The sequence below is a fragment of the Sphaeramia orbicularis genome, chromosome 1, assembly GCF_902148855.1.
Source record: "Sphaeramia orbicularis chromosome 1, fSphaOr1.1, whole genome shotgun sequence".
Classification (NCBI taxonomy): domain Eukaryota; kingdom Metazoa; phylum Chordata; class Actinopteri; order Kurtiformes; family Apogonidae; genus Sphaeramia; species Sphaeramia orbicularis.
In genome coordinates this window covers 22,678,923-22,705,807 of record NC_043957.1, presented here as the reverse complement: position 1 = coordinate 22,705,807, position 26,885 = coordinate 22,678,923, and the positions used below count along the sequence as shown (strand labels likewise).

At 39.0% G+C, this 26,885-nt stretch overlaps 2 protein-coding genes, 1 long non-coding RNA gene and 2 other non-coding genes across 5 annotated transcripts; 3 read left to right on the top strand and 2 right to left on the bottom strand.

The window, feature by feature from the left end:
- Positions 1-163: 163 nt before the first annotated feature.
- brat1 (BRCA1-associated ATM activator 1) lies at positions 164-11,769 on the bottom strand. The gene is given in 13 exon segments (XM_030148592.1): positions 164-857; positions 859-1,206; positions 3,078-3,322; positions 3,405-3,483; positions 5,317-5,390; positions 5,601-5,790; positions 6,479-6,582; positions 6,657-6,748; positions 8,042-8,146; positions 8,456-8,927; positions 9,059-9,206; positions 9,287-9,435; positions 11,372-11,769. Coding segments are annotated over 13 exon segments (2,709 nt in total). The 5' UTR covers positions 11,541-11,769; the 3' UTR covers positions 164-323.
- LOC115429285 (uncharacterized) lies at positions 3,839-5,300 on the bottom strand. Its single transcript, XR_003936760.1, has 2 exons — positions 4,837-5,300; positions 3,839-4,120 (listed from the first exon to the last, which is right to left on the bottom strand). It is a non-coding gene; the product is annotated as an uncharacterized LOC115429285 (long non-coding RNA).
- Positions 11,770-11,943: 174 nt separating the features above from the next.
- eif3ba (eukaryotic translation initiation factor 3, subunit Ba) lies at positions 11,944-22,546 on the top strand. The gene is made up of 19 exons (XM_030133768.1): positions 11,944-12,165; positions 13,841-14,033; positions 14,142-14,261; positions 14,356-14,413; positions 14,599-14,727; positions 14,819-14,976; positions 15,339-15,470; positions 15,595-15,661; positions 15,748-15,794; positions 15,901-16,111; positions 16,197-16,269; positions 16,509-16,631; positions 16,726-16,804; positions 16,990-17,128; positions 17,216-17,341; positions 18,586-18,663; positions 19,507-19,615; positions 20,694-20,806; positions 22,004-22,546. Exons 1-18 carry the CDS (start codon positions 12,066-12,068, stop codon positions 20,792-20,794), a joined length of 2,043 nt encoding a protein of 680 aa, XP_029989628.1. The 5' UTR covers positions 11,944-12,065; the 3' UTR covers positions 20,795-20,806; positions 22,004-22,546.
- Positions 16,843-16,921, top strand: LOC115430175 (small nucleolar RNA SNORD60). The gene has a single exon (XR_003936894.1). It is a non-coding gene; the product is annotated as a small nucleolar RNA SNORD60 (small nucleolar RNA).
- LOC115430166 (small nucleolar RNA SNORD60) lies at positions 17,381-17,465 on the top strand. The gene has a single exon (XR_003936891.1). It is a non-coding gene; the product is annotated as a small nucleolar RNA SNORD60 (small nucleolar RNA).
- Positions 22,547-26,885: the final 4,339 nt, after the last annotated feature.

Below are 26,885 nucleotides of genomic sequence, written 5' to 3'. Positions count from 1 at the left end.
TCGGGTACTTTTACTTTTTACACTAAAACAATGAGAAATTTTGGAGTTGTCATTATTTATAGGTTATTGTGATAGTATTTTACTGCCTCTGACCCATTTGAGATCGAATTGACTTCTATGTGGCCCCTGAAATAAAATTATTTTGACACCCTTAATTGTTAATATCTTCAGTGTAACTTTTGCATTTCACAGATTTATCCGGCAGGCCGTCATAGACCCTGTGGTGGGCTGGTTTTGGCCCAAGGGCTGTATGTATGACACTCTGGCTTTAGAAAAACAGCTGTAGAAACTATGTGTTTTGTAAATCCATTCCTGGCTGACATCTAGTAACAGTCCACTATGACCTCTTCTCCTGTTTGTGAGTCTGTGTGGGTGTGAGCGGCGCTGGCGGTCAGTATGTCCTGCAGCAGAGACAGGGGAGAGTTGTGGACGTGGTCACTGCTCCGACTCAGGACGGTCAATCTGTCGTCTAAACCCAGAGATCTCAACAAATCACACACACTAACACACACACCGCCGACTCCTGCGCTCACATCGTCACACTCCACAGACTCAGCCTCGTCTGCACCGTTCAGACCCCTCCTCGTCGTTTGTCCCAGTGTCTTCGTGATCTCCTGGCCCCACCCCTGGCATGGCAGTTCACAGGTTACTGTAGAAGCTGTTGCCATGGCCGCAGTCCCATCCAGACAGCAAACTGTGTCTCTGAGTGTTAGGAGCAGTCGACAGGCTTTGAGTCCCACAGGTCGGTCACAGTCGACCAGACCGCTCAATAAGACGGAGACCACCCCCACCTCCACCAGACTCTCCAGTGTACCCACCAAACCGGACTCTTCACCACCCGTTTGACCAGACGTGTGTGTGGAGTGAGTGTGTCCGGGCTGAAGCGACGGCGTAGGGGTGCGATGGGGCGGGGTCAGTGTTGCGGTCTTTCCTGTACCCTCGCTGACCTGAAAGCACCGCGTCCATCAGGAGCTCGGCCAGTTCCAGAGTGTGAACTTTGACCTCCCAGTCCAGATCAGCGCTGCCCAGGGAAAGGACTGAACACACGGACTTCATCAGAAGTGAAGAAGAGGAGGAGGAAGAGGACGGAGGTGAGTGTGAGGCACATGAAGAGAACCAGGAGATGAAGAATTTGACCACTGCCCTCCTGGCGAAACCTTCCGAGTCTTCTGACAGAATTCCCAGAAGTCTGTTCACGATGTCAGTCTGGGGACAAACACAGAGTGGACGTTCAGGACTCACTGCACTGCAGCGTCTGAAAACACTGGACATCTGGTCTCTACGTCCACCAAAGACAAAGTAACATAAACACCTTCAACTCTGGAGCAGATCCAGGAACTGTCTTTTGCACTTTTCTAACATTTCCTAAATAGACCAATTAATTTGATTGACTGATTCCTGTACTGTATCTCACGGTTTGTTTTTTTATTGGGCAATGTCAATAAACCTTCTATTCTATTCTATTCTATTCTATTCTATTCTATTCTATTCACTGATGCTAATAGAATGCTGCAGTTACCACATATGACACTTCTCAGCTGGAATTATGGACTTTTACTATCTTTTACTAAAATACCAGTCTTAAAAAAATTTAAATCACGCCTTTAATTAGATTTTTAAACTTAGTTAAATTCTTGTATCTATTTAATACTTACTTTTATTTAAATATTCAGTTCAACAGATTTAAAGCTAAAGATAATTTCACTTTCTAACTTTTTTACTCCTCCAAGCTATTATTGTACTATTTATTTTAATTATACTTACAGGGAGTAACTGTAACACACAAGATTTTCCCCTAGGATTTATAAAGTATTCTGATTCTGATAAATGAACTTTGAAAAATTCACTATGGGACAATCGGTGGGAACTAATGAGATGTAACAGCGTTACATAATTAAACCACAAATGAATGTAATCTATTACATCTACTACAAAATGTAATTAATTTACAGTTACTCATTCACATGTTGGAGATTGCAAAGAAGTTACATCTAAATATGTTTTCTGAATATATTCTTTACAAAAGCAATTCAGTGTTAGTGACATTAGTTTGATGAAGCAGTTTAAATAAAACGCTTTTTACATTTTTAACATGTAAACTAGTGTGGAAGAAAATAATTTTAACTCATTCTCTCTTTATAGCAGGTATACATTATTATTATTGTGTGAATTTCATCTGTCTTTCAGTATTGAAACACATTATTTATGGAGCCAAAATGAGGACTTTTAATGTTTGATATTGAAAATTTTTTTTTGCATGTGGCACGAAGCCGGGGGCGGCCACAGGATCCATGCCCGTGCCTCGATATGTGCCTGCTGTCTCTCTGAGTCCAGCAGAGTCCAGCCGACTGAGCCAAGTGTTGCTGTTTTCAATATGCAAATAATATGCATATTGCCCCCTCATAGCCCTTCCCCTCAAACCCTCCCCTCAATGCCAAAAAGGTGACAGAAAGTTGAAACTGAAAAACCACAGTAATTGTAAAAAAACCGTGATCAAAAAAGGAAAATGACATCAGAATTATAAACTGTCATTGATAAAACAGTGACATCAAATAAAAATAATAGGATTGTCATTCAAAAACACATCAAAATGCAAAAAAAAAAAAAAAAAAAAAAAAAAAAAAAAAAGAGAGAAATAAGATAGTATTTGATGTCCGTGTTTTAAACTTCAGCAAAAGGTTATCAATGCCAATACCTGTTTAGATCCCTTTAAAACTTTTTTTAATACACATTTTTGAACGCCAATGTTTCTTTTTTCAGTTTCAGGGTGTGTTTTCAATGTGAAATTTTATTTTCAATATCTAACATTAAAGTCCTCATTTTGGCACCATAATTCTTTTGCATAATTAACGCTTTAAGATATACAGTAGAACTATTAATGGTGACTTCCAAATGAATTTTTCTCTACACTGCTGCTGTAAATTCTGGATGTGTCTTGATACTGAAAATGCATATGTATGATAACTTTAAAATAACAAATCTACTGGAGGACTCCTGAACAGTAATGCACCAACATCTGTTTGATATGTTGTTTGTGCTGTTGGTGTTGCTAACATGTACTATTATTTCTTTCATACCTGCTCCTGTGTTGGTGCTGCCCCCTGCTGCCAGCTGCGTGTCAGAGTCTGTGCCAGAGCAGAGACTGCGCTGGCTCTCACATAACTCTCTTGATCCTGCAGCACCTCCCTGAGGAGAGGAGTGGTACAGCAGCCGTCCAGCAGGGCGTCAGACGAATACGCCAGCTGTCCCACAAACTCCACTGTGGAGTCTCTCACCTCCCAACGCATGTCACACACACGCTTCTTCACCACCTTGATGAGATCTAACCACAATATCATGTTACAAAACAGTCATACAGACACACAACCAGCAGGTGATTTCAGGAGGATGCATGTGAATAAAACCTCGTCTGAGCTGCTCTGTCATAACGTCCGTCCACATGCTCGTCCACTTCACCAAAGCGTGATAAGACTTATGTAGAACCTGAGGAACAGACAGAAACCTTTTCAAATTAGCAAAGCCATTACAACTGAGCAAAGCACAGTAACTAGATGACTGGAATCTAATGACAAGTAGAGCTTTATTATAGATGACTGTGACCAACTACTACTGACAAAATCTGTGTCTCTCTGAGGACATTAAAGTGTCTGAATACAAAGTGTGGGAGATTTTGAAGAAGCTCAAACAATTGGTTTCATAACTTTAAACATGTTAGTTAAAACAAAAGGACTGGTTTGCATCAACAATGGTTACGTTCAGCCTGTCAGCCCAAGTGCTCATTTCTGATTTAATGGTCAGATCTGATTTTTCTTTGTTTGTCTGTCCTGTTGTTTTTTAAAATGTGGCCCATTTCAGATCCCAGTGTAAACCTGCACAAAACCAGTGGAGTTAGAAGTGTTCGGATCATTCCCTTCAGTAAAACTGTTCATATACACAGTAAAAATAGTTAAAAGGTACCTGTCAGTGCTTTATGTTTTGGATTCATGTGACTCTCTCCAGTGCAGAATTGTGTTGAATGTCCACTTTAAGTAATACAAAAGTCGTACAAATTCTGATCTGACTGTTCAGACTGAGGTCACGTGGAAAAAGATCAGCTCTGTATCCGATTAAGGACCACGTACTGTATAGTCCAGTGTTTCCCAACCAGTGTGCCAAAATCATCAGGTGTGCCGTGGAAGATTATCCAGTTTCACTTGACTGGTACTGTAAGCGAGCACTGTGATTTAGATACATACGACTGCATGCACCAATGATCCACTCTACAACAACGGTCTTCTGTTTCCCTTTGCAAAATGAAAGTGAACCGGCCCTGATGTGGTGCGCTCTGTTCATAAAGCCCCCCTCACTAGTGATATGTGGACCAGCGGGTTAGCCGTGTACTCCGGGTATCAGGTTGGGGCAGGGTGTGTGTGTCCCATACTATTATATGATGGACCTCAATCTGTAAACTGGGGGGTCTGTCTGAGGGGCCGCTGACGCACCCCTCTCAGCTTTCTTGTTCCAGCGCAGCCATTCTGGAAAACAAAGCTATTTCAGTTCTGTTCCCTTTCTCCCCAACCTATCTATGCAAGGTGGGCTTTTCAAGCATGACTGATATAAAGACGAAAAAAAGAGAGAGACTCAGAGCTGTTGAGGAAGATTTGTGTGCATCTTTCTTCAATTCCTGCAAGAATATCAGCTTTGTGTTCAACTAAACAGGCCCAGGTTTCACACTGAGTAAGTAAATTGAGACTAGATTTGCATTATATTTCAATAAATATATTTTTTGTGACATTTTTGTTTGGTGATTTTTCTAATGCAAAATATGTGCCATGGCTCCAAAAGGTTGGGAAACACTGCTGTATGGAAGTGGACCAGATCAGAATTGAAAAGATCATATTTGTACTTGTAATTTGTACTATCAATACTGTCATGAAAAAAACAGATCTGAGTTCACAGATGAGCCTGCAGTGTGAACATATTTAAAGACTTAGAAAGAGCTTAGAAAACTAGGTTTAAAATGAGAAAATCCACACTTAAAATTCCAAAAAGCCCTGCACAGTTAAAAACTAATGTCTGTAAAGTTTCTTGATCGACACTGAAACTTAATAGCTAATATGAATGCTTTATCAAAATGGAATTTGTCTCACACTATATGGCAGAGCATTAACTGTTATTGATCAAATATGATTGAACCTAGTTTAAAAAGGAGTCCTTATCAGGAAACCCAGCCTTCATGTCCTTATTCACTGACCTGATGACACTGGTGAGTCAAGTGAAATAACACATAACAAAATAAATAAAATGATGTTCATATAATAATAAATATAACCTTACAGTGGGGTCAGAATTAGGGTTGTCCAGATAATTTATCAGAACCGTGAACACCTCATTTACTTTATCCTTTGCTCCTGAAAAACATGAAAGATGGAAGACAAACTTTACATACTTGATGTTTCTCACACATATACAAGTTAGTGTTTAGGGTTCTTATCATTTGCAGTAGGTTACAGGTGACACATTCAAGGAAAACCTGATAATGGTGGCCTCTTCTGAAATGATAGTATTATTTTCCAGTAAGTAAAAGTAAACAAGAAAACCTCAAATATCCACAGTGTTACCTGAGCAGTTACTGAGAACTGCTAGAGCCTCCAGAGCACATTTCTGAACCTTCCCACTTCCAACGATGTTCCTCAAAGCCTCAGTGCAGCCGATGGATGAAGAAGAAGAGGAGTCCCCGCTGCAGATCCGTAACAATGACACAACTTCACTAATGATCAAACCAGGATGACAGGGCAGGACGTCAGGGGGCTAAAAGAAGACACATTGATTAATTTTTAGTGTTCGTACACAGATTTGGGCCCAATCCCAATTCACCCCTTAGCCCTACCCCTTGAAATGGAGCTGCAAGGGGTAGGGTTTGAAACGTTCTCCTATGAAATGGGACAACCCTTCATGACCTGTTACGTCATCAGCAGTCATCCATGCCACTATTAACAGATGCGACAACTTTGTTTCCGAAAGTATTCATCATGCCGTCAGCAGCTGAAACCGTCTCTGTTGCATGGGCTTTAAGCATCTTTTTGCGGCTATCAACTATAAACCACAGAAATGTGATCTATAACACATTGAAACGGCATTAAACGGTCGTTCAAATGATGAAGTTGTTTACAAAGAAAATACATACATTTGTGTGTTTCTTTCATCACATTGCTGCACTTTTTGGCTGTTTACCTCCATCTTACCAATGATTCGTACAGAATTATGGGAAATTTCTCCTACCCCTCCGTTCATAGTGTGGTCCTGAAAAATCTCCATTTCAAAGGCTATACACCCCTCCGCCTTAGCCCTTCCTCTCTGTCTAATCGAGAATCGGGATTACACAACCCCTTCATGTGTACGTGCAAAACAGAGGGGTAGGGGTAAGGGGGAGGGGCCAAGGGGTGAAGTGGGATTCAGCCTTGCTCTCATTTACACTTAGTTTCTCCTTCATTCTCACCATGAGTGTGATCTGAGCTGTGTTTGTTAGACAGATACAGATGATGGAGATACATGATGTTTTACCCCTCAGCTGCTCTTGCATTTGGCTCCAACTCTGATCTGCTGAGGGAACAGAATAAAGATTTAGTCAGGAAATGTAAAAGAGTCAACATTTTTAATGCCCATCCATGTGTTACCTGCAGCGTCTGCACCTGCTAGACAGTGACCGGTGATAATGTCAAGGGGCAGTAAAAGTGTCCTCACAGCCTTAGGTGTGTGGGTGGAGTCACTGCACAGAAACACAAAGAAAAGTTTCACGCCACTGTACTGAATTCAGTTTTACTATGAGGTAACATACTATACATTGAGCCTCCAGGATGAGATACATTAAAGGTAAATTCCTTTTGTTTTTGGTTAGGTCCACACTGTACACTGATTTCTAGGATTCACCGGCATTTTCTTATTTTAGCTCCTCTCAATGTAAAACTGTTGTAGAAAAGTGGGTTTTACATGTTATAGAGTAACTCTGATGAATGGATAATTAAATATACTATCTGGTCATTCATCCCTGATAAGACTATGATCAGGGTTCCTTCAGATTCCTACAAGTTAAATTTAAGACTTTTTAAGACCTTTTTAAGACTACTTAGAACTGAACTTAATGCCCATTTCACAACCATGCTGGCAAAATTTGTGACTCCTAGAATTTAGGAAAATGTATTTATTCACTCCAAAGCCTTGATTCCCACTGTTCTGAGTCATTTCTCGGCTGCAAAGTTAACGATAATTACCCCGCCCCGCTCAAAGGGGAAGCGAGGGGTATTGTTTTTGGTTTGGTTTGTTTTTTTGTTTGTTAACACTTTAGCAGCAAAACTATTATGTGAATTCATACCAAATTGGGTTTATAGATTGCCAGTGATCCAGAATAGATCTCATTAAATTTAGGGAAAAGTAGGTTAAAGTTTCAATTTTTAATGAATTTTTTTAAAGCTTTTTTCCCCCCATTTACTTAGACTGGATGAAATTTCACATGTCTGTAGCAGCATGCTCATTACATTTTGGGAACAGTAAGTCAAAGTTCAAATTTTTTTATGAATTTTTAAAAAAATCTTCCCATTTACTTATAATAGACGATAATTTGTGCAAGGGGCGGGGTTTGTTGTGCTTGGCACCACTTGTTGGTTCCTAATTTCAATATAAATTGTCAGGTGGAATCAAGTAAACTAATGTTACTTTCTTTGCAGCTTGGACATTAAAGACACATTTAAACACAATCCAACCAACAATGGCAACATAACTCAAGACCAACCATATCAAATGTAATACCTTTTAAAGACTTTTTTTAAGGTATTAAATGTAGATTGTAAATTCAAGACTTTTTAAAACCCTGTGGGAACCCTGTATGGTGTGTGTATCAGGAATTCAGAATGGATGCATCTGTATCTGCATCAATGAAATGATTTGAAATGAAAATGGAAACAAAATGAGTTAATAGTTTGCTGCACTACTAGTTGCTCATGATCATGTACAAACTGTGCATGTGCTGAGTGTCTGAGAGTGTGAAGTGTGAACAGATGCTTACCGAGGGCCTCGGCGGAGAAAAGCCGCTGCTGCCTGAATGAGCTCAGAAGGTTTATTCATCTCCAACATGGAAGACAGAAGATGAGTAACACCTTGTTCATCAGTGCTGAGGAGAAGTGGAGAGAGATTTAAACAGGCATTCCAGTGATTTCATGCATGAAGGATAAATAAGAGCCACAGTTATCTCAGTTGTTCTGTCTGTGACGGCTTTAGAGCTGTTTCCACTTAGGGTTGGAAACTTGACAGGAATAATTTGAGGTGTGATGTTTTTCTACAGCTACAGTCTGATCAAATATGAGTGGAATGAAAGAAATTCTGCAATTTATTAAATCAACTACAATTTGGAATCTCAACAATAACATAGGTAGCAGATAATGTTTTCAATTAGTGAGTCGGTGTATATGAGTTATTGTACCTGTTTGCAGCCAGAACGGCGTCCATCAGAGGCAGTGTGAGCTGACTGTGTCCACTTTTCACCAGAGCTTCTAGAGAGTCTAAGACCGAGTGCAGTAGGTCGTCCCTGAGCGGAGGTCTGGCCTGATTCAGAAGAAGGACCAGCAGTTTAAGGGTCTGCACGCTCTGATGGATCTGAGCTTTTTCTTTGGGAACTAGTGACTCTTTGAGATACTGAGAAATCATCATGATAACAGCAGTGTATTCAGAGGAGTTTTCCATATCGAGGACCAGGTGCTCTGTGTCTATAGCAGTAGATGCTTTGAAGCAGGTATGTGCTCTCTCGCCATCTGCAGCTTGTTTATCATTGTCATTTCTTGTTGGAAATGAATTAGGTTGAAAGAAGACCAGGATATGTGCAAGCAGCTGATTGGCTGCTGACGCTACAAATAAACTTGGGTCTGTCTGGAGCTGCAGGAGGGGATCAATAAAACCTGGAAAGGAAAAGAGAGGCATTACGAAGTCAACATCTTCAAAGTTCAGTCTATTTCTTCGTTTAGCCTCCCCCTCTTATACAAACTTATGATTGTACAATAGAAAATGAGATTCCCACATGATGGATCACCTGATTGCACAAAGAAACACAAAGCCTTAGGGTGCATCAGCATGCTCCGTATGCCCTGGATCCATCCAATACGTATGCAGGGATCATCCCAGAGCCCTGCCTCATGCCAGGGCTGAAGGTTGAAGACCAAGTCCAGAGCAGAGCACTCCTGCAGGGAATCATCATCACACTTGTCAGGTTCTTTGCTGAGTTACATTCAGAGTTTATTAAAGCACAGCTGAGTCGTACCTGCAGCGTCCTGAAGCCATCTTCAGTGGCAGCCATTAAACCAGTGAGTTTGATGGTGAAGGAGAGGACAGCAGGGTCTGAGGTGGAGTTGGAAATCACAGTGGATATGAATTCCAGGAGGCATGGGCAGGTTGTGAGCAGAGAGCCACCTTTATTAGAAGAAAAAATGGAAATATAGTAAGAGAGTATTACTGAGCACTGCTAAAAATACCTATTGAGCCAACATTCTCGTATGCTTTAAAAATTATCGCTTTATACTTTATAAATCATGTAAAGTGGTCCCATTTCCATGGTGAACATATACATATTTCTGTCTCTTAAAACATGAGAACTTCCATTAAAGTCCTCTTTCATAGAGTGTACAACATTCTCAGTATTTAAACATGTACAGCAGTAAAATATAACATATACATGAATGCAACAATAAAATCTATCAAAGATACTGACAATGGCCTTTTACTACTTTTACTTCTGGGGATGCAGATGTGAACAGACAGGATTACAGCTGTCCACTTGAGGTTGGATATCTCAGGAAACATTTTAGCAACAGGTGTAAACAGGGCCTGGGTAACATGAACGGTAATAAGCGGCTCTCGACACCCTTCCCTATCTCCTATTAAAAAAAATCAATTCACACCTGGCCAATGATCTGCACAAATGCATACAATGGATAACTCCAGATGCCACCCCCTGTGACTTCATCCCACCACAATAGGGGGCCAAGCCTTTCCACATCTACCAACATGAGAGCCCCCCTCTTCCCCTACCATGACAACGAAAGAGGCATTAACTGGACTTTAGGAGGGAGAATACCTGCAAAGAGCCTGGACTAAACTCTGTCTCTGCCTCCATCTTGCAGTAGTTTAGCGTGAGCTTAACAATAGTTCAATTATACATTGCATTCAATGGAGAAGAACAAACACTGAACCACAAATAAAAATTACCTTTCTGTTTGCCTTTTGTAGTTTGTAAACAACAATTCCATAGGGAAAACGTGGCATAAATAACTGAAGTCTATATTAAGCCTACTGAAAAATACACACAATAATATGACATGATTTAAAAAGGGGGGAAAACTATGTGGAAATATTAATGAGTAAACATTATGGAGACATTCTTCCAAGGGACCATCATCATCCAGGCCTTAAATGGAAGCTTAACATCAGCTCCTTCACTTAGGGCTGGATAGCAAAATTCAGTACTTCTTTGGCACAGACCAAATTGCTTAGATAATTGGCAAAAAGTATCTTGACATTTGGTACGAAACTGCAATACCTAAATACAATATTTCATAAACATCATTGCATGCAATTTGTATGCACTGCATTTACACATTTTTATCTATTAATATTATGTTAACGGACCAGATTTTCCACTGTAATGTTGCTTTGAGTGGGACAATGCTAGGGTGCTGAAATATAAAACCAGCTCCGAAGCAGAAAGCTGACACTGGTATCAAAAAAAGAACTGTTTCGTGTCACCATGTGGAACACTGCTGCCAAAGCAAAGAGCAGCATCTTACCTGGACCTGTCAGCCTCCTGGACTGAGGCTCCAACTGTTTCAACCGCTGTGCTCTAGAGGCATCAGACCACTTTCTTCCTAACTACATCTGCTTTCCTCAACAAGACCAGCAACCCTTACAGACACAAACATACTCTTAACCACATTCACATATCCTCTTCTGCCTAATTTGTCAATTTATGCTAATGTACACTTTGGCAATTTATTATATTCAGTTGATTAATCTGGTTTTCACAATAAAACTTCAAAATTGTACTTTTTATTGGTTTGTTGCTTTATATTTTCTCTGAAATTATTTCTATTAAAAAATAAACCACAATGACACTCTCTCTAGTGTCTGTGTTTATTGTCACTATTATTGTTTATTTATAATAGACATATGAGGGGTTTTTTTTGTTTTTTGTTTTACAAAGAACTGTGTTTGCTTTGAGTTCATGTGGACATGAACTGGTTGTGGATCATAGATTTATTTCACATATAACACCTGAAAACTCAACCTTTCCAAAAGAAGACAGAGGAACGATGAAACAAGACCAAACTATTCCACTCTGTTCAGTACTAACCAGCCTTGTTGAGCCCTGTGAACCAGTCCAGAAGCTTCTCCAGGCTGGTATCATCGGGCAGGGACCGTCCTGAGTCCGCCAGAACCTCACACACCCGCGGAAGCAGCGACACACACTCAGTGTCCATGGTGCTAACAGTGGTGTGTGTCAGTGTCCCCTCTGTATGCATTACTGAACTGATAACCTGCAGATTTCACAAATTACAGCAAACAGTCTAATTTAGGACCGCTACGACTGATTTACATGTGTTGTTTTGTAGCTACAACGCATTTGGTGATAGTTTTAGCCGGTTACGACGAAGCAGACATGTTGCTGATAATAAAATGTAAAAAACAGTTGTACTTTTCTTGCTAACTAACTGTCGCGGGAAATCTTAAGGTAGAGTAAACCGGCGCGTGGCTTCCCTCTATTTCTTCTTCGTCGGTGTCATAATTCAGAGTCCAACCGCCGATCTCAACAATCATGGATAGGGTGAACCTCCACCCGTGTAATGCAATACGATCGGCCCATATGCCTCATAGATCTGATGCAGCGCCCCCTGCTGCCTGAGAGCAAGTTCCGGTTTTGCGTTTCCGTCACATCGTCCATTTTCACGTAATCGCACATGGTGCCGCACCGGCCCAGGTCCACCAGCCTCTCTATTATTGGGGTTTTAGTCTGTTTAAGCGAGATACCTAAATTCTATTCCTGTTAAATGCAAGACACAGTGGATATGGTGGACGACCCCGAGTATGAAGAGGAAGAGCCTTCCTTCAGCGACCCGGAGGACTTCGTGGATGACATCGAAGATGATGGTAAGAGGCGGCAGGAAAAACGCCGGCTTTCTGGCCTATAGCTACAGATGCTACTAGCTAGCAAGTTAGCCTCACTCTTTGCCTCCTGGAATTGAGTAAATAGCTTTCAGTTATTATTGTCCACGTTTTACACTGTATTTCCAAAAAATAAAAGATGCATTAATATTATCCTGAACTGTCTTGCGAGTGTTGGCGAACGCGGACAGATGTAATCGTAGTCATTTTTCACGCCCAGTGAAACCTCATTCAGACACCACACACAGTCGTATTATGGCCTTGTCGCCGTTACTTGGCAAATTTTAATGGAATGGCCGAGGTGAAACGCATGTAGGAATCAGTTCTTTGACTCTGGATCTTTACTTTTTCTATTCTTTGTTCTAACAGTTGCAGTAGATGTATATCCGCTGTTAATACCTGTATTTGTAGTAGTATTAACAGTTGTGGACATTTGTTGTGACTATTGTTAATTATATTGATACCAGCTGTTAGTTTTTAATAGTTCTTGTTCAGTTTGCTCTACATCCTTGTGTCTCCCTCTACTTCCCCCTTCTCCCCCAATCGCTCTCTCTTTCTCTTCCTTTAACCCCAACTGGTCAAGGCAGATGACCATCCTCCAGGAGTCAAGGTCTGCTCCAGGTTTCTGCCTGTTAAAAGGAAGTTTTTCCTTCCACTGTCACCAAGTGTTTGCTCCTGGAGGATTCTGTTATGTCTCTGTAAATTGGTCTAAGAGTCTGGTTTCGACCAACTCTATATGCAAAGTGTCATGAGATAACTTTTGGTATGATTTGGCACTATACAAATACAATTTGATTGATTCTTTTGGGTCGAAACCACTGCTGTCACTAACAATTTACATGTAAATCTGTTAAGCTGGTTTGCACCTTAGTGGAGTGTTAATTCTTGCCTAGGACTGGAAAAACACCCATCACTTCTGTCCTGAAAGTAAAACATGAACAAATGATCCACTAGTTTGATAATTTGACTCCAAGTTAATGTTTTCTTTATTCGCAGTAGTTATGTCCAAAACAAACTAGAGGTATTTATAAAACCATCAGTACGATAAGTCATACTTGTACTCAGTTGCCAGTTTGAAAACACTTTGTTGTAATACAACTACTCTGCATTAAAACATATTTCCTACAGGTATTAAGCATTAACTTTTGGTTCATATTGTGGCCTGTAACCTCGCTGTGCTGAACTGGATGTCAGTATGGTATTAGTAGAATTAGTACCTGTAAGGATTAACTAATTATTCAAAAGCATCTCTAGATATTTCACTCCAGTTTAAGAGCACCTGAAGTGCAGTACTAAGGTTTAATCAGCTCCTCTAAAACCTCTGAAGAAAGCTAAACAATATTTGGAAGGTTGTTGGCATGCTTATTTTGGCTTTGAGAATGTGAAATAGAAAAACTTATGGTTAATACTTTTAAACCAGAGTAATACTTGTGAGTATTTGTTGCATTGTATAGAAATGGTATCTGCACGCTGAGATGAAAGTGTGTATGAAAACTTGATCAAATGAATGAATTGCATTAGAAGTAGTTTGCATTTCTTTGTCTATGGGGATTGTAAATGAAAATACAGAAGCACCAGTGAATACAGACCAAAGTGAAAGTGATGTTACCATTATACTTTCTGGTTTGTTTATTTTTTGTGTGTGTTTTTGTTTTTGCAGAGCTCCTTTTGGACATCCTGAGAGAGAAGCCTCAGGAGGCTGATGGCATAGACTCGGTGGTGGTGGTGGACAATGTCCCCCAGGTCGGCCCAGAGCGCTTGGAGAAGCTTAAGAACGTCATACACAAGATTTTCTCCAAGTTTGGCAAGATCACCACTGAGTTCTACCCAGAGGCTGATGGCATGACCAAAGGGTGCGACCTTGTTGTTTTATACTCATGTGTATTTGTGTTTTGTTTTTGTTTTTTTTTGCTGCATATGGTAGTCAGGCTTGTGTAACTGAAGCTTTATTACTCCTGTAGGTACATCTTCCTGGAGTATGCTGCTCCCACTCAGGCTCTGGAGGCAGTGAAGAATGCAGATGGGTACAAACTCGACAAGCAGCATACATTTAGAGTGAACCTCTTCACCGATTTTGACAAGTGAGTGTGCAACATCTAATAATAAATGCAGCAAATGAGATTACAGAAAGGTTTTAGGCATGTGGATTAATTTTGTTTTCTTTTCATCTTCCAGGTACATGACCATCAGCGATGAGTGGGAAACTCCAGAGAAGCAGCCTTTCAAAGACTTTGTGAGTGTCTTTACATACTAGTAATCTTTTTTTTTTTTTAAATACTATAACTTAATAAAAAGACAAATTTTACACCATCAGTTTTGTAAATGGATGTTTTACCATCACACTTTATTACTCATAAAATCGTCACATATTATAAACTTAAATGTTAAAATCCTTTTTGTTTATGTCTGGTTGTTTAGGGTAATATGCGCCACTGGATTGAGGACCCGGACTGTCGTGATCAGTACAGTGTGATTTACGAGGCTGGAGAGAGGACGGCCATTTTCTCCAACGATGCTAAAGAGCCTATCACAGCTGAAGAAAGAGCAGTAAGTACATGATTCTACTTTAAACAAAAACGAATGGGGGTTTTGTTTAGTGTAACTATCTAATATTTTTTTGCTGTCTGGTTCAATTCAGCGTTGGACAGAAACGTATGTGCGCTGGTCTCCTAAAGGCACCTACCTGGCTACCTTTCACCAGCGAGGCATTGCATTATGGGGTGGCGAGAAGTTCAAACAGATTCAGAGGTTCAGCCATCAGGGAGTTTCTCTCATCGACTTTTCACCGTGTGAGAGGTAAACGGCACTGCTTGGTCAGGCGGTTATTATAGGGAAGTAAACCCCATGTAGGTGATGCAGAACCCTAAAACAAAGCACCCTGATCACCGTGAAGGGATTTATCACGCAATAGTGACAAATTTAATCCCGATATCAGATCACTCCCGAGTTTATCATTAATACTTACTCCATAGCAATACTGCCATTGACCAATTAGAATGAAGTACACAGCATCTCATTCATAATTTTTCACTAATGGAAATTATTTATCATATGATTGTCAGACTTGAATTGCAAACAAACCAGACAGGTCTCCTTAACGATTGATAGTGTAATGTATTTCCTGTCTGAGGCTGAATGTTGCTTGTGATGTCTTGCAGGTATGTTGTGACCTTCAGTCCACTGATGGACACTAAGGAGGACCCACAGGCCATCATCATCTGGGACATTCTTACAGGACAGAAGAAGAGAGGCTTCCACTGCGAGAGCTCAGCACATTGGCCCATTTTCAAGTCAGTGCATTATACACGTCTGCCCCTGCTATTAAGATTCCATTGTTAATACTGTCATGTTACCAAATTATACTTTTTTCCCACTCCTGTGGTGATTTTTAAATGGTTACTAATGTGTTTTCAGATGGAGCCACGATGGAAAGTTCTTTGCCAGAATGACCCAAGACACGCTGAGCATCTATGAGACTCCAGTAAGTAGACCAACCCAAATACACATCTGTATAACTGGATGTAAACATGTGCTGGTAAATTAAAGACGTGCTTCTGCTCCTTTCAGTCAATGGGCCTGCTCGACAAGAAGAGTCTCAAGATCAGTGGAATCAAGTAAGAGTCTCTGATAAACATTTTGCTGGTCATTTTGTCCAGTTTTGTTTGTGCTGTGGAAGTATTCTGCATGTAGATTTGAACAGAAGTTTGTTTGTTTCCACAGGGACTTCTCATGGTCTCCCGGGGACAACATCATTGCATTCTGGGTACCTGAGGACAAAGACATCCCGGCCAGAGTGACTCTGATGCAGTTGCCTTCCCGTCAGGAGATTCGGGTCCGCAATCTTTTCAACGTTGTTGACTGCAAACTGCACTGGCAGAGGAACGGAGATTATCTGTGCGTGAAAGTGGACAGGACTCCTAAAGGGACACAGGTAAACACAAAAAGAGTCACAAAGGAAATGACAGACTTGACAGATGGAGATCAAACCATAAAATAGAGTTTTTTGTGTTTTTCAGGGTGTGGTCACCAACTTCGAAATCTTCCGCATGAGGGAGAAGCAGGTTCCTGTTGACGTGGTGGAAATGAAGGGTGAGCAAACACGCTAAAAATGCCTTATATTCATTCATCTAATCAGTAAGGCCTGAACAGGCATTAAAATGTCATAAAGTAATGTTTCTGGTCTTAAAATTGCAAATGGGATTTAGCTAGAGAGGTCTTTGATGTTATTTTTCTCCTCTGTTTACATTATTGAAAACGTGGAAATTTCATGGAAAACAAATTAATTAGATGTAAGCTTAAGCTGTAACCCTGGGTTTTTGCTCTTGCAGATAGCATTATCGCATTTGCGTGGGAGCCCAATGGCAGTAAGTTTGCTGTTCTGCATGGAGAGTCTCCCAGAATCAATGCCTCCTTCTATCATGTCAAAAACAACGGCAAGATTGAACTCATAAGTAAGTTTATCAGACAGACTTGTGTTAATTTTGACACATCCTCATCACATTTCATGTGCACCCTCACTGAACACACACACTTTGTCTCTTACAGAGATGTTTGACAAGCAGCAGGCCAACAGCATCTTCTGGAGCCCACAGGGACAGTTCATGGTGTTGGCTGGACTCAGGAGGTCAGTTTTATTTCTGTGTGTGTTCAACAGATACAAGAAGCCACTGATGACAATTTTTTTTTTTCTGACACCTCGTATGAGAGCTAAGCTCCTGATTCTAATGCTTATCTGAGGCTCCTGCTGTTTAAGTTTCTGAACTTTGCGTCTTGTGCGGGAGATAAATCTGTTTTTCTCTGCTTTTTCAGTATGAACGGAGCTCTTGCCTTCGTGGACACATCAGACTGCACCATGATGAACATAGCAGAGCACTACATGGCCTCTGATGTGGAGTGGGACCCGACCGGACGCTATGTTGTCACCTCTGTGTCATGGTGGAGCCACAAGGTACTTGTTCCTTTGTGACACCAGCGACCATGACCATGGGCCAGTTTACTGAACACACGCTGTTCTGTCATTTACATTTGTGTGCAGGTGGACAATGCGTACTGGCTGTGGACGTTCCAGGGGCGTCTTCTTCAGAAGAACAACAAAGACCGCTTCTGCCAGCTGCTCTGGAGACCCAGACCTCCCACCCTTCTCAGCACAGATCAGATCAAGGTAACGTGTTATCTCCACTCAGATACTGTGTGTTTGTGGAGCCAGTGAAGACAAACATAAGTTTTCTGACACCTCGTATGAGAGCTGTGTCACAGCTCATGATTCTAACTTTGATCTGAGGCTCGCATTATCAACATTCATGCACCAGGTGCAGGGTTAATGCAGGTCTGGAAACATCTAAAATCTAATATTGTAAATTTAGGCCCTGAATTGCGATAAATACAGAAGTTAATTTAAGAAAAGTACAAAACCAACATGGAAACATTAAGCACTACTACAAACTGTGCAGCCAAGTCACGATTTATCAGAAAACACCCACCATTATGTTGCAGTGTGGTGTGTGGGCTAGTGTCGCATGTAAAACAAAAATAGCTGCTTGTAGAAGTAATGTGTAAAAAATTTTTTTTACTGTTTTTGTTACTTTATGTTGCACTGGTTTGATGCCAGTTCAATGGAATATGGCTCCTGAACAGTGCATTTATGGTGCGATCCAAAGTGCTGAGAGGCGGGAAGTTTGCAACATCCAATCAGGTAAAATGCATTGGAACGCCTGTTGAAGCCGGTCGTCCTAGTTGCAAAGTGGGGCCAGATCAAACTACCCTGACCTCAAGGTGACGTCAACACAACAATGGCAGCGCACAGTGTGCAAGTTCACAATGGAAAAAAAACTTAGCAATGTATATTTGGCTCATTTGTCATTTCACCTGTTCCATCTCGTTTGCGTGTATGATAACACTGCAGTGCTGACAGTCAAAATGCCTCTTCAGTAAGAAAGCAAATAGGAGCTTAGATCTGCAGTCCTCCATATTTGTTGTTTATGTTTAACATGGATTGTCTGGAATGCTTTGAGGTGGGATGTAGTTAACTCCAGGTGGGATATATTCTACCTCCCAGCACTTTGGAATGCGCCAGTAGGACTTGGTTGAAAATTGGGAATTTGATGCAGCTCTACCTTATTCAAAAAAAACACACCACAGTCACATGGCAAACCAGAAAAGCTTAAAACCACAGTAAAAAGCCTAAAGGAAACATCAGCCAACAGTGTTCTGTATTCATACCAAGAGCTGTAGCAGCTCCTGCAGAACCTCCTCAACACTTAACCTGCATTCACTCTGTTTTTATAAAAAGCTTATAAAGTCTTGCTAAAACCTGCAGAGACCCTGAAAAATAATATTAAAATCCTTTTTTGAGATTAATCATTGGTGCTTTTTCTCTGTGTAACAGTAAATGTTTGTCTCTTGTAGATGATCAAGAAGGATCTTAAGAAATACTCTAAGATCTTTGAGCAGAAGGATCGTCTGAGCCAGTCCAAGGCATCCAAGGTTAGACCCCTTTTCATGTTTTTACCTCCTCCAGACTGTTCATACATGAATCTGAACCTGCTTGTAATTCATTTTGATAAGAATGTTTAGTCAAGTACTTTTTTAACCGTACAGTAATATATGAGAGCGCTCCATCATTCTGGATGATCTTAGTTGTTGTATCAGAAGTGAAGTGTCCATGTCAGCACAGATATTTTGCAAATCATTTTCTGCCAGGTTTTAGTGCCTCATTCACATGAAAGTTACTCAAATAGAGAGTTTTTGAAATATACATGTTTTTCAAAGCTCCAGGTTATGTGAATCGATATGCACAACAGAGACTCTGTGAAGTAATAATATTACTTTTTTGTGTCACTAGAATTTGCTTTAATTGCTTTGTTTTGCGACATGATACTAAGCAGCATCTCTGTCTCATCTGTCCGCAGAAATAAGTTAGATTTTTCTTTTTGTTTAGACCTACCACCTTTGGTTAAACACAGAAATACAGGTGCAGATTGTTAACTGACCACAATATTTTTCTCAAACAGGAAAATAAGCTCGCTAAACATACTCAGAATGTTCTTTGATAATTCCTGACATAGATTTTATCACATCCTAATGGTCAGACAAGCTTGTCTTTTTTTTTTTTTTTTTTCTGCAGAAATATTTAGTAAAATGAAGGTCATGTGAACATTTTCTTTAACAGAATGGGGAAGTGTTTGCGTATAAAATATATCTGCATTGGCATGGATGCAGGCTTATTCAATTATTGTTATGGGATTTTAGATAAGTACTCAGTAGAATTATATAAACAGTGTATTGACCAGCAGAAACTTCGTTGTGTGTCTGTCTGTGTGTGAGTAGGAGCTTGTGGACAAACGTCGGGCCATGATGGAGGAATATCGCCGCTACAGGGAAACAGCGCAGCAGATCTACCAGGAACAGAAGAGCATCCGCCTCGAGCTCAGAGGAGGTTTGTCATCACGCTGCTTTTTTGATCTTAAAATTCACTTGGATTATGTATACAATCCTTCCAGAATGACTTGCATTTCTTTCAGTTTGGTTTGGTTCATTTACTTCAGTCTCTATTGGAAATTGTCCAGAATTAATAGAAACAGTAATTAACATCAAGAACTACATTTTGTGATAAAACAAGACAATATTGACTGAAAAGGTGTAGCTGAAGCTTTAGTTTATTACACCAACCTGTTTTTATTTGTAAAAGCAGCAGTTCTTCAGGTTAAAGCTGGCCAAAAATAAATATAGTCTTTCTCTGCGCAGATTCATTAATTGTTAGCAAGTTATGTATCGAAAAAAAAAAAAAAATCACTAATAGAAACAAAAACAATTTCCCAGCATTTTATCTAAAAAAACATATTGTGATGCATGATTTTTATATTTTGTAATAATTTTTAAGTGTGTAAATTGAATCACACATCCTCAGTTCGACTAGCTGAACAAATATACATCTATATTGTCCACTGGTCCTGCAGTTTGTCCCCTGGTTCTGCCCTTGTTCCTCTCAGGTCATGACTCTAACCTTAAAAAACCTTTTATCTGGAAATAAATCATTTTGTGCCTTACACATTATCTGTGCAGCTCTAAAATCAAACAAGTTATTAAACTCAAAAGTGTGTAAATACTGTATGGGTTGGTGCATAGTAATTTGATTTATTTATTGCCCTTATCTGTAGCAGACAATTTAGATTAGTGTTGGTTTTGTTTGTGTTTCTTCAGACATTCACACTGTAGGTCATGTGTGAAACTAGGCAGGAACAGAACAGTGTGGGTAGTGACTGTAGATTCAAGATGCCTCAGATTTTACATAATATTGCTGTTATTTCAGTCACTTTTGTTCAGATTGTTTATGTCATTTCCAATAGGATTGATGATAATTTCACTTCTTACATTCTTTATGGTGCAATTTCATCATAATTTTAACTTGAGTGATAAGTTTCCGATTCCTAAAGATAAACTTGTACGTAAATTCAGTCGTATTTTGTTAGTGTATTCTGAACTTTTTTATATTTCCTTTTTTCCCTGTTTTCCAGGAGTGGACACCGATGAACTGGACAGCAACGTTGACGACTGGGAGGAGGAGACCATTGAGTTTTTTATCAACGAAGAAATCATTCCCCTTGGAGATCTGTAGTCCCCTACGCAGGTAACATTGACGACAGTTTTATGAAACCTCTTTTTACTTTCTACAGCTCCTGTTCCAGTAATATTTCCAGGAATTTTTATTTAAGTCTGTAATCTGTGTGGTTTGCGCTTCCATTGCACCTCAAAGTTTGTGAAAATTTCTTGAAATCAGTCTGTTGGCATTTTGCAGAGTGGTAAAAAACAAAACGAACAAAGCTAGGTGGCGCTAAGAAGAAGCTAAGGCCAAACGAGCACATTAAAGCCATAAATGATGACGGACAATCCTGCATCATCATTTTTACGATACTAAACACCATGATGGATGCTCAAGTCGTTCTGTTGCTCCTCATGTTTTTACTACCTCGCAAATAAAACCATCTGATCTGCACAGAAAAGACGCAAACAACACTGGATTAAATATGGAGGGTGAACAGAAGTGTGGAACTCTGCAAGTGTGTTTCACCAGTCAGTATTCTTCAGCACACAGCCCCACCCCCAAGAATTCTGGGGAATCTGATAAGTCCGACTTCCTGCTAGAAACTTTGTTGAGGGAAAGTTTTTTTTTTATTTGCTTTTTCGGGTAATTTCTGTGGAAATGCACTAAGGTTTCTCAGAATCCCCATATATGATAAAAGTTCCTGCGATGGAAGAGGAGTTCATGTAAACATCCTAAAAAGTGACAGAACTCATAAACTCATGGGTTTTTATCTCACCATCCGATAGGCCATGAGCTATTGTGAAGGTGCTGTGTCTGCGTTAGCAATTTCTTCAAACATCATCTCTGATGAAACGTCTGGCTGGATTCATTTACATTTTTATATGCATCTTCCTTGAGACAATGTCTGCAAAGTTTGGTCACAGTTTTGAGAAATTGTATTTTTTTTAATGAATTTTTTGAGCTATTAAAAATTTGCCTTTACTTACAACAGATCATAATTTGATGGTTAATAACATGGAAATGGTTAGAGATATCAATATAGTTACTATTGAGCACTGATAGGAAGTTGTGTATGGACTTTGATTTATTTAGAGTTCTCCTCCAGTGAAAGTACCACCCACTTCTATTGGGAGATTGATCTCCTGTATCAAGACCACAGGACTCAAACATAGAACAGAACCTGACAACCTCACAAATTCAACTCATAGATTCTTGATAGAACATGCTGATGAGATACAGTGACATTGGTCGTATTTTTAAATTTTATTTTCTCCGTTTCAGTCCATCCGTTTTTGTGTGGAAGGCGAAGACGGGATTGATTGGAGAAGGACAACGACCACGCCGAAAAACCTCGAGGTTCATCGCGAGCCTCATCATTCAACTTAAGTGACATCATCGAAGCACGCCTTGCAGATCAACGGCCACATCGAGGGACAAGAGACAATACTTTGCATTCAGCTGTTTTCTCTTAGTCTCTCACCATCATCTGCCCCATTTTTATTCTCGGTGGAACTTGATCTTTTAGTAAAATCTGCCTGCTTTTTTCTACTCATTAATTGAAGTCACCGGCTCTAACCTGAGCCCCGTCTCATCCTCGTTGGGGTTGTTTCTGAACCAGCCCTCACTATGCTAGTGTGTTATCAGCGGGCAGAGCGTACTATACCAGAGGGGGGTGGAGGTGTTGTGACTAAACCAGTAGCCTTGTTAGTAAATGTGCTGATGTGGCACTATAGTGGCCTGTATCCTCCTCCTTTCAGACTAGGCTTTCACACAGGGAGGGGGTGCGTTGTGGGAAAACCTTTAAATAAACACTTAAAAACAATACTGTAAGCCTCTGCGTTACTGGTTATTTTGACTCTACCAGTATGTGTCATAATGGGATGTTATAACAAAATCTTCAGATGTGATTCCATGTTTGATCTGCTGCTTTTACAGGATTCTTATTTGTGTTTTTTGGCTGTATTTGCCTAATTAATTATTCATGCAGTATAATGTCTTGCATAAAAACATGTTCCAGGCTTAATAGTTAATGAAACTGAGATAATGGTGGCAGTGAAAAGGCAAATACATAAAACCAACATAAATACAAAGTACTCAAAAAATATTAGCAAATCTAAGTCCGAAAACATCTGAATAATTAATAAATAGATCCAGTTATAGTGCAGAAAGAAATGTTGAGTTCAGTCACAGGTACGGAACAATTGTATAATTCATTATTTGATTTTTTTATTATTTTTTTTTAATCTAACACAAACTCCAAAGTTTTGCTGCAAATAAAAACAATAGCACCAAATCTAACTACACAAATGAGAACATACAATAAAATAACTCACCTAAAATCACATAATACATGGTACATACTACAAAAAAAAATCATACATTTTTAAACAATGCATGAGATAGAAAAATTATCCTTTTACTCTCATAAATGTACCTAAGTGAAATGGTACTAACACTTTTTCCCCTAAAGTTTTTTTTTATATATGTGTGTGTGTGTGTGTGTGTGTGTGTGTGTGTGTGTGTGTGTGAAAAAAACAAGATAATCTCTGTACTACAGTTTACTTTGGACAACAAAAATAACCTCAGTTGAACAAACGGACAAATGAAAACTTTTTTGTTCTACAGTGAACCTGAAATAAATCATGTAATCAGAATTTAATGATAATCTTTATGATTAAGTGGAGGCAAGGGGTGTTGTTTTTGGCTCAGTTTATTTGTGTCTTTGTTAACACCCTATCAGCAAAACTATTGGTTGAATTCATACCAAATTGGGTTTATAGATTGCCAGTGACCTAGAATAGATCTGATCACATTTTGGGAGAAGTAGGTCAAAGTTCCAATTTTTGTATGAATTTTTAAATCTTTTCCCCCCATTTATTCATAAAGGGTGAAATTTCAATCGTCTGTAGCAGAAAAAACTATTGGGTGAATTCATATCAAACTGGCTTTATAGATTGGCAGATGTAGTTACATTTTTGGGAAAAGTAGGTCAAAGTTCAAATCTCTTAAGAATTTTTTTACTCTTTTTTTTTTTTTTTTCCTCCGATTTACTTATAATGGGCAAAATTTCAAATGTCTATAAAAACATCAATTTGGTGTCAATTTACTTCAAACTTGGCACATATATAGAAGCAATTGATATGCTGACATCACCACATGCGTAGACATGATGACATCAGCTGGATCGATGCCAAAATAAGCTACAATACGTGCAAGGGGCGGAGTTTGTTGTGCCTGACACCACATGTTTATAAATTACTTTTCAACTAAAGTACAAAGCATTTTACACAGGAACTGATAAAACACTAACAAAACACAATGTCAAACAGTTAAAATAGAACATGAAATCAATGAAATAAACATGCAGATAAAATCATGATGCGTCCTCTGGTAACTGTATGATTGAAGAAGAGATGGAGAGAGTTCAGTTCGTCTGGTGTTACTGATGTTTTTAACAATAACTGAGCTTCTCCTGTGTTTTTTTTCTATCATGTTTGTCCTATTTGCTTCCAGAGTTTGAATGAATATAAGAGAAATGTTCATGTTAAGTGAAGCCTTTTTCAGTTAAATATGACTCATTCTTCTACTAGTAAAACAAAACTATTCTGCCGAGCCTCAACACGTTGAGCAGTTTTTTGTGGTGACACCATTTAGGTTCATTAGTCCGCATGATTAAGTCCTAATGGATGTGAGGTCAGACGCTGCTGCTCCACATCGACAGAAAAACCAAACACCATGCACTGCACAAAGCCTCATTATCTGCTGGGACATTCAAAGAAGAGTTTTCCGTTTAACTAATGGTTTGAGTCATTTGTGTTCTGTTTCAGGAAGATGGTGGCATATCCAATCTGATCCCACCAAAACACAAAGTGGTTCTTGTTACCACTGAGGAATTGAGTAGGTTTTGAAGTAGTTTATGAGCAGTTCAGTGGGAAAAAATCGCACGGTTTTCTAGTTCCACTCTGAAAATAGAATGATTTTTATTAATCTGTTTATTTGGAAGGGACATTGCACATTTATGAATACAGTACTAATTCCAATATACAGTCACGGAAAAAAATTATTAGACCACCCTTGCTTTCTTCAGTTTCTTGTTCATTTTAATGCCTGGTAAAACCAAAGGTACATTTGTTTGGACGAATATAACAATAACAACAAAAATAGGTCATAAGAGTTTAATTTCAGAGCTGATATCTATCTATTTTCCATGGTTTTCTTGATAATAACCAAAATCACTTCAGTTCTTAAATCAATATCTGTGGCATTGTACTGACAAAAACAGTGCTTTTATGCATTCCATGTTTTCTTTTCTGTCTGTTTTAGTCACAAGATACACACAGGAGTTAGTACTTGATTGCATAACCATTGTTTTTGATGACTTTTGAAGGTCTAATATATTTTTTTTTTCGCAACGGTAAATATGCCAGAGTTAGCATAACTGCTAAATTGCATTTGTAGTCCTTTGGAAGCTTACAAACAATAAAACAATTCATATCAATATAAATATAGTCTAAGATCAGAAAAATACTGTCCAGTCATAGTAAATATGGTAAAGAAGTACCATTATTGTGTACAGTAGCAAGAAAAAGTACTAGTTGATGAAATAATGTAGTCATGTAATGCTCAAACAAATGACAAAATGCTTAATTTGAACACCCCTTGTTTTTACAGGTTTGTAACACCACATTACAGGGTGGGGAAGCAAAATTTACAATGAACATTTAGTTGTTTTTTCTCAGCAGGCACTACGTCAATTGTTTTGAAACCAAACATATATTGATGTCATAATCATACCTAACACTATTATCCATACCTTTTCAGAAACTTTTGCCCATATGAGTAATCAGGAAAGCAAACGTCTAAGAGTGTGTGATTTCCTGAATGCACTCGTCACACCAAAGGAGATTTCAAAAATAGTTGGAGTGTCCATAAAGACTGTTTATAATGGAAAGAAGAGAATGACTATGAGCAAAACTATTACGAGAAAGTCTGGAAGATACTATTAAAGAAGAATGGGAGAAGTTGTCACCCGAATATTTGAGGAACACTTGCGCAAGTTTCAGGAAGCGTGTGAAGGCAGTTATTGAGAAAGAAGGAGGACACATAGAATAAAAACATTTTCTATGATGTAAATTTTCTTGTGGCAAATAAATTCTCATGACTTTCAATAAACTAATTGGTCATACATTGTCTTTCAATCCCTGCCTCAAAATATTGTAAATTTTGCTTCCCCACCCTGTATGTAGTAACAGTGCAATATGTAATAATGTAATCATTTTTCACCTTATTATGTAATAACATGCCGCATTTTGTAATAAAATTCTTGAATGCATTTTGTAATAAACGTTGCTGAATTTTGTACTTACTTATTACATATTGCAACAGTTATTACAAAATGCGGGTATAGCACTTTTTTTTTTTGTAGGAAAATGTAATAATTTGGTGCATTATGTAATACACCATCAAATTTGATGCCTTGACTGGAAAAACCATTATACCACCAGAACAACATTAAGGATTCCAGCTTAATTAGAATTAATTTTAAAAAACCAGTAGGATGTTTCATTGGTCAAACCTAAATCAAATGTAACTGTATTCATTATAATGGAACATGTGTTTGCAAGTTAGAGACAAAAGCTGCACGAATTAAGTATTACTGACAAGAAATTTACTGGTGCACTGAAATTTGGCAGACACAATATGTAATAAGTTAGTCAAAGTCAAAGTTTATTACCTCCGCCAAGGAGGTTATGTTTTTGCCAGGGTTTGTTTGTTTGTTTGTTTGTCTGTCTGTTTGTTTGTCTGTCCGTTAGTGTGCAACATAACTCAAAAAGTTAAGGAAAGATTTGGATGAAATTTTCAGGGTTTGTTGGAAATGGGATAAGGAAGAAATGATTAAATTTTGGTGGTGATCGGGGGTGGGGGGGCCCACGGGGGGGGCCACTGATCAGCCTTGGCGGAGGTCTGTGCTCTCTGAGTGCTTCTAGTTATTATATAAAATGTAAATCTCAAGATAGATTTTCAGCAGCACATGTTTACATATATATTTTCAGACAGTAGACCAAGGTTATAATAGTTTTGGATTTTTCATTATAGTTTAGTTTTATTTAGTTTTGATGGGTTTTTTTTTTCTCTAATTCAGTTAGTTTTAATTAGTTTTTAG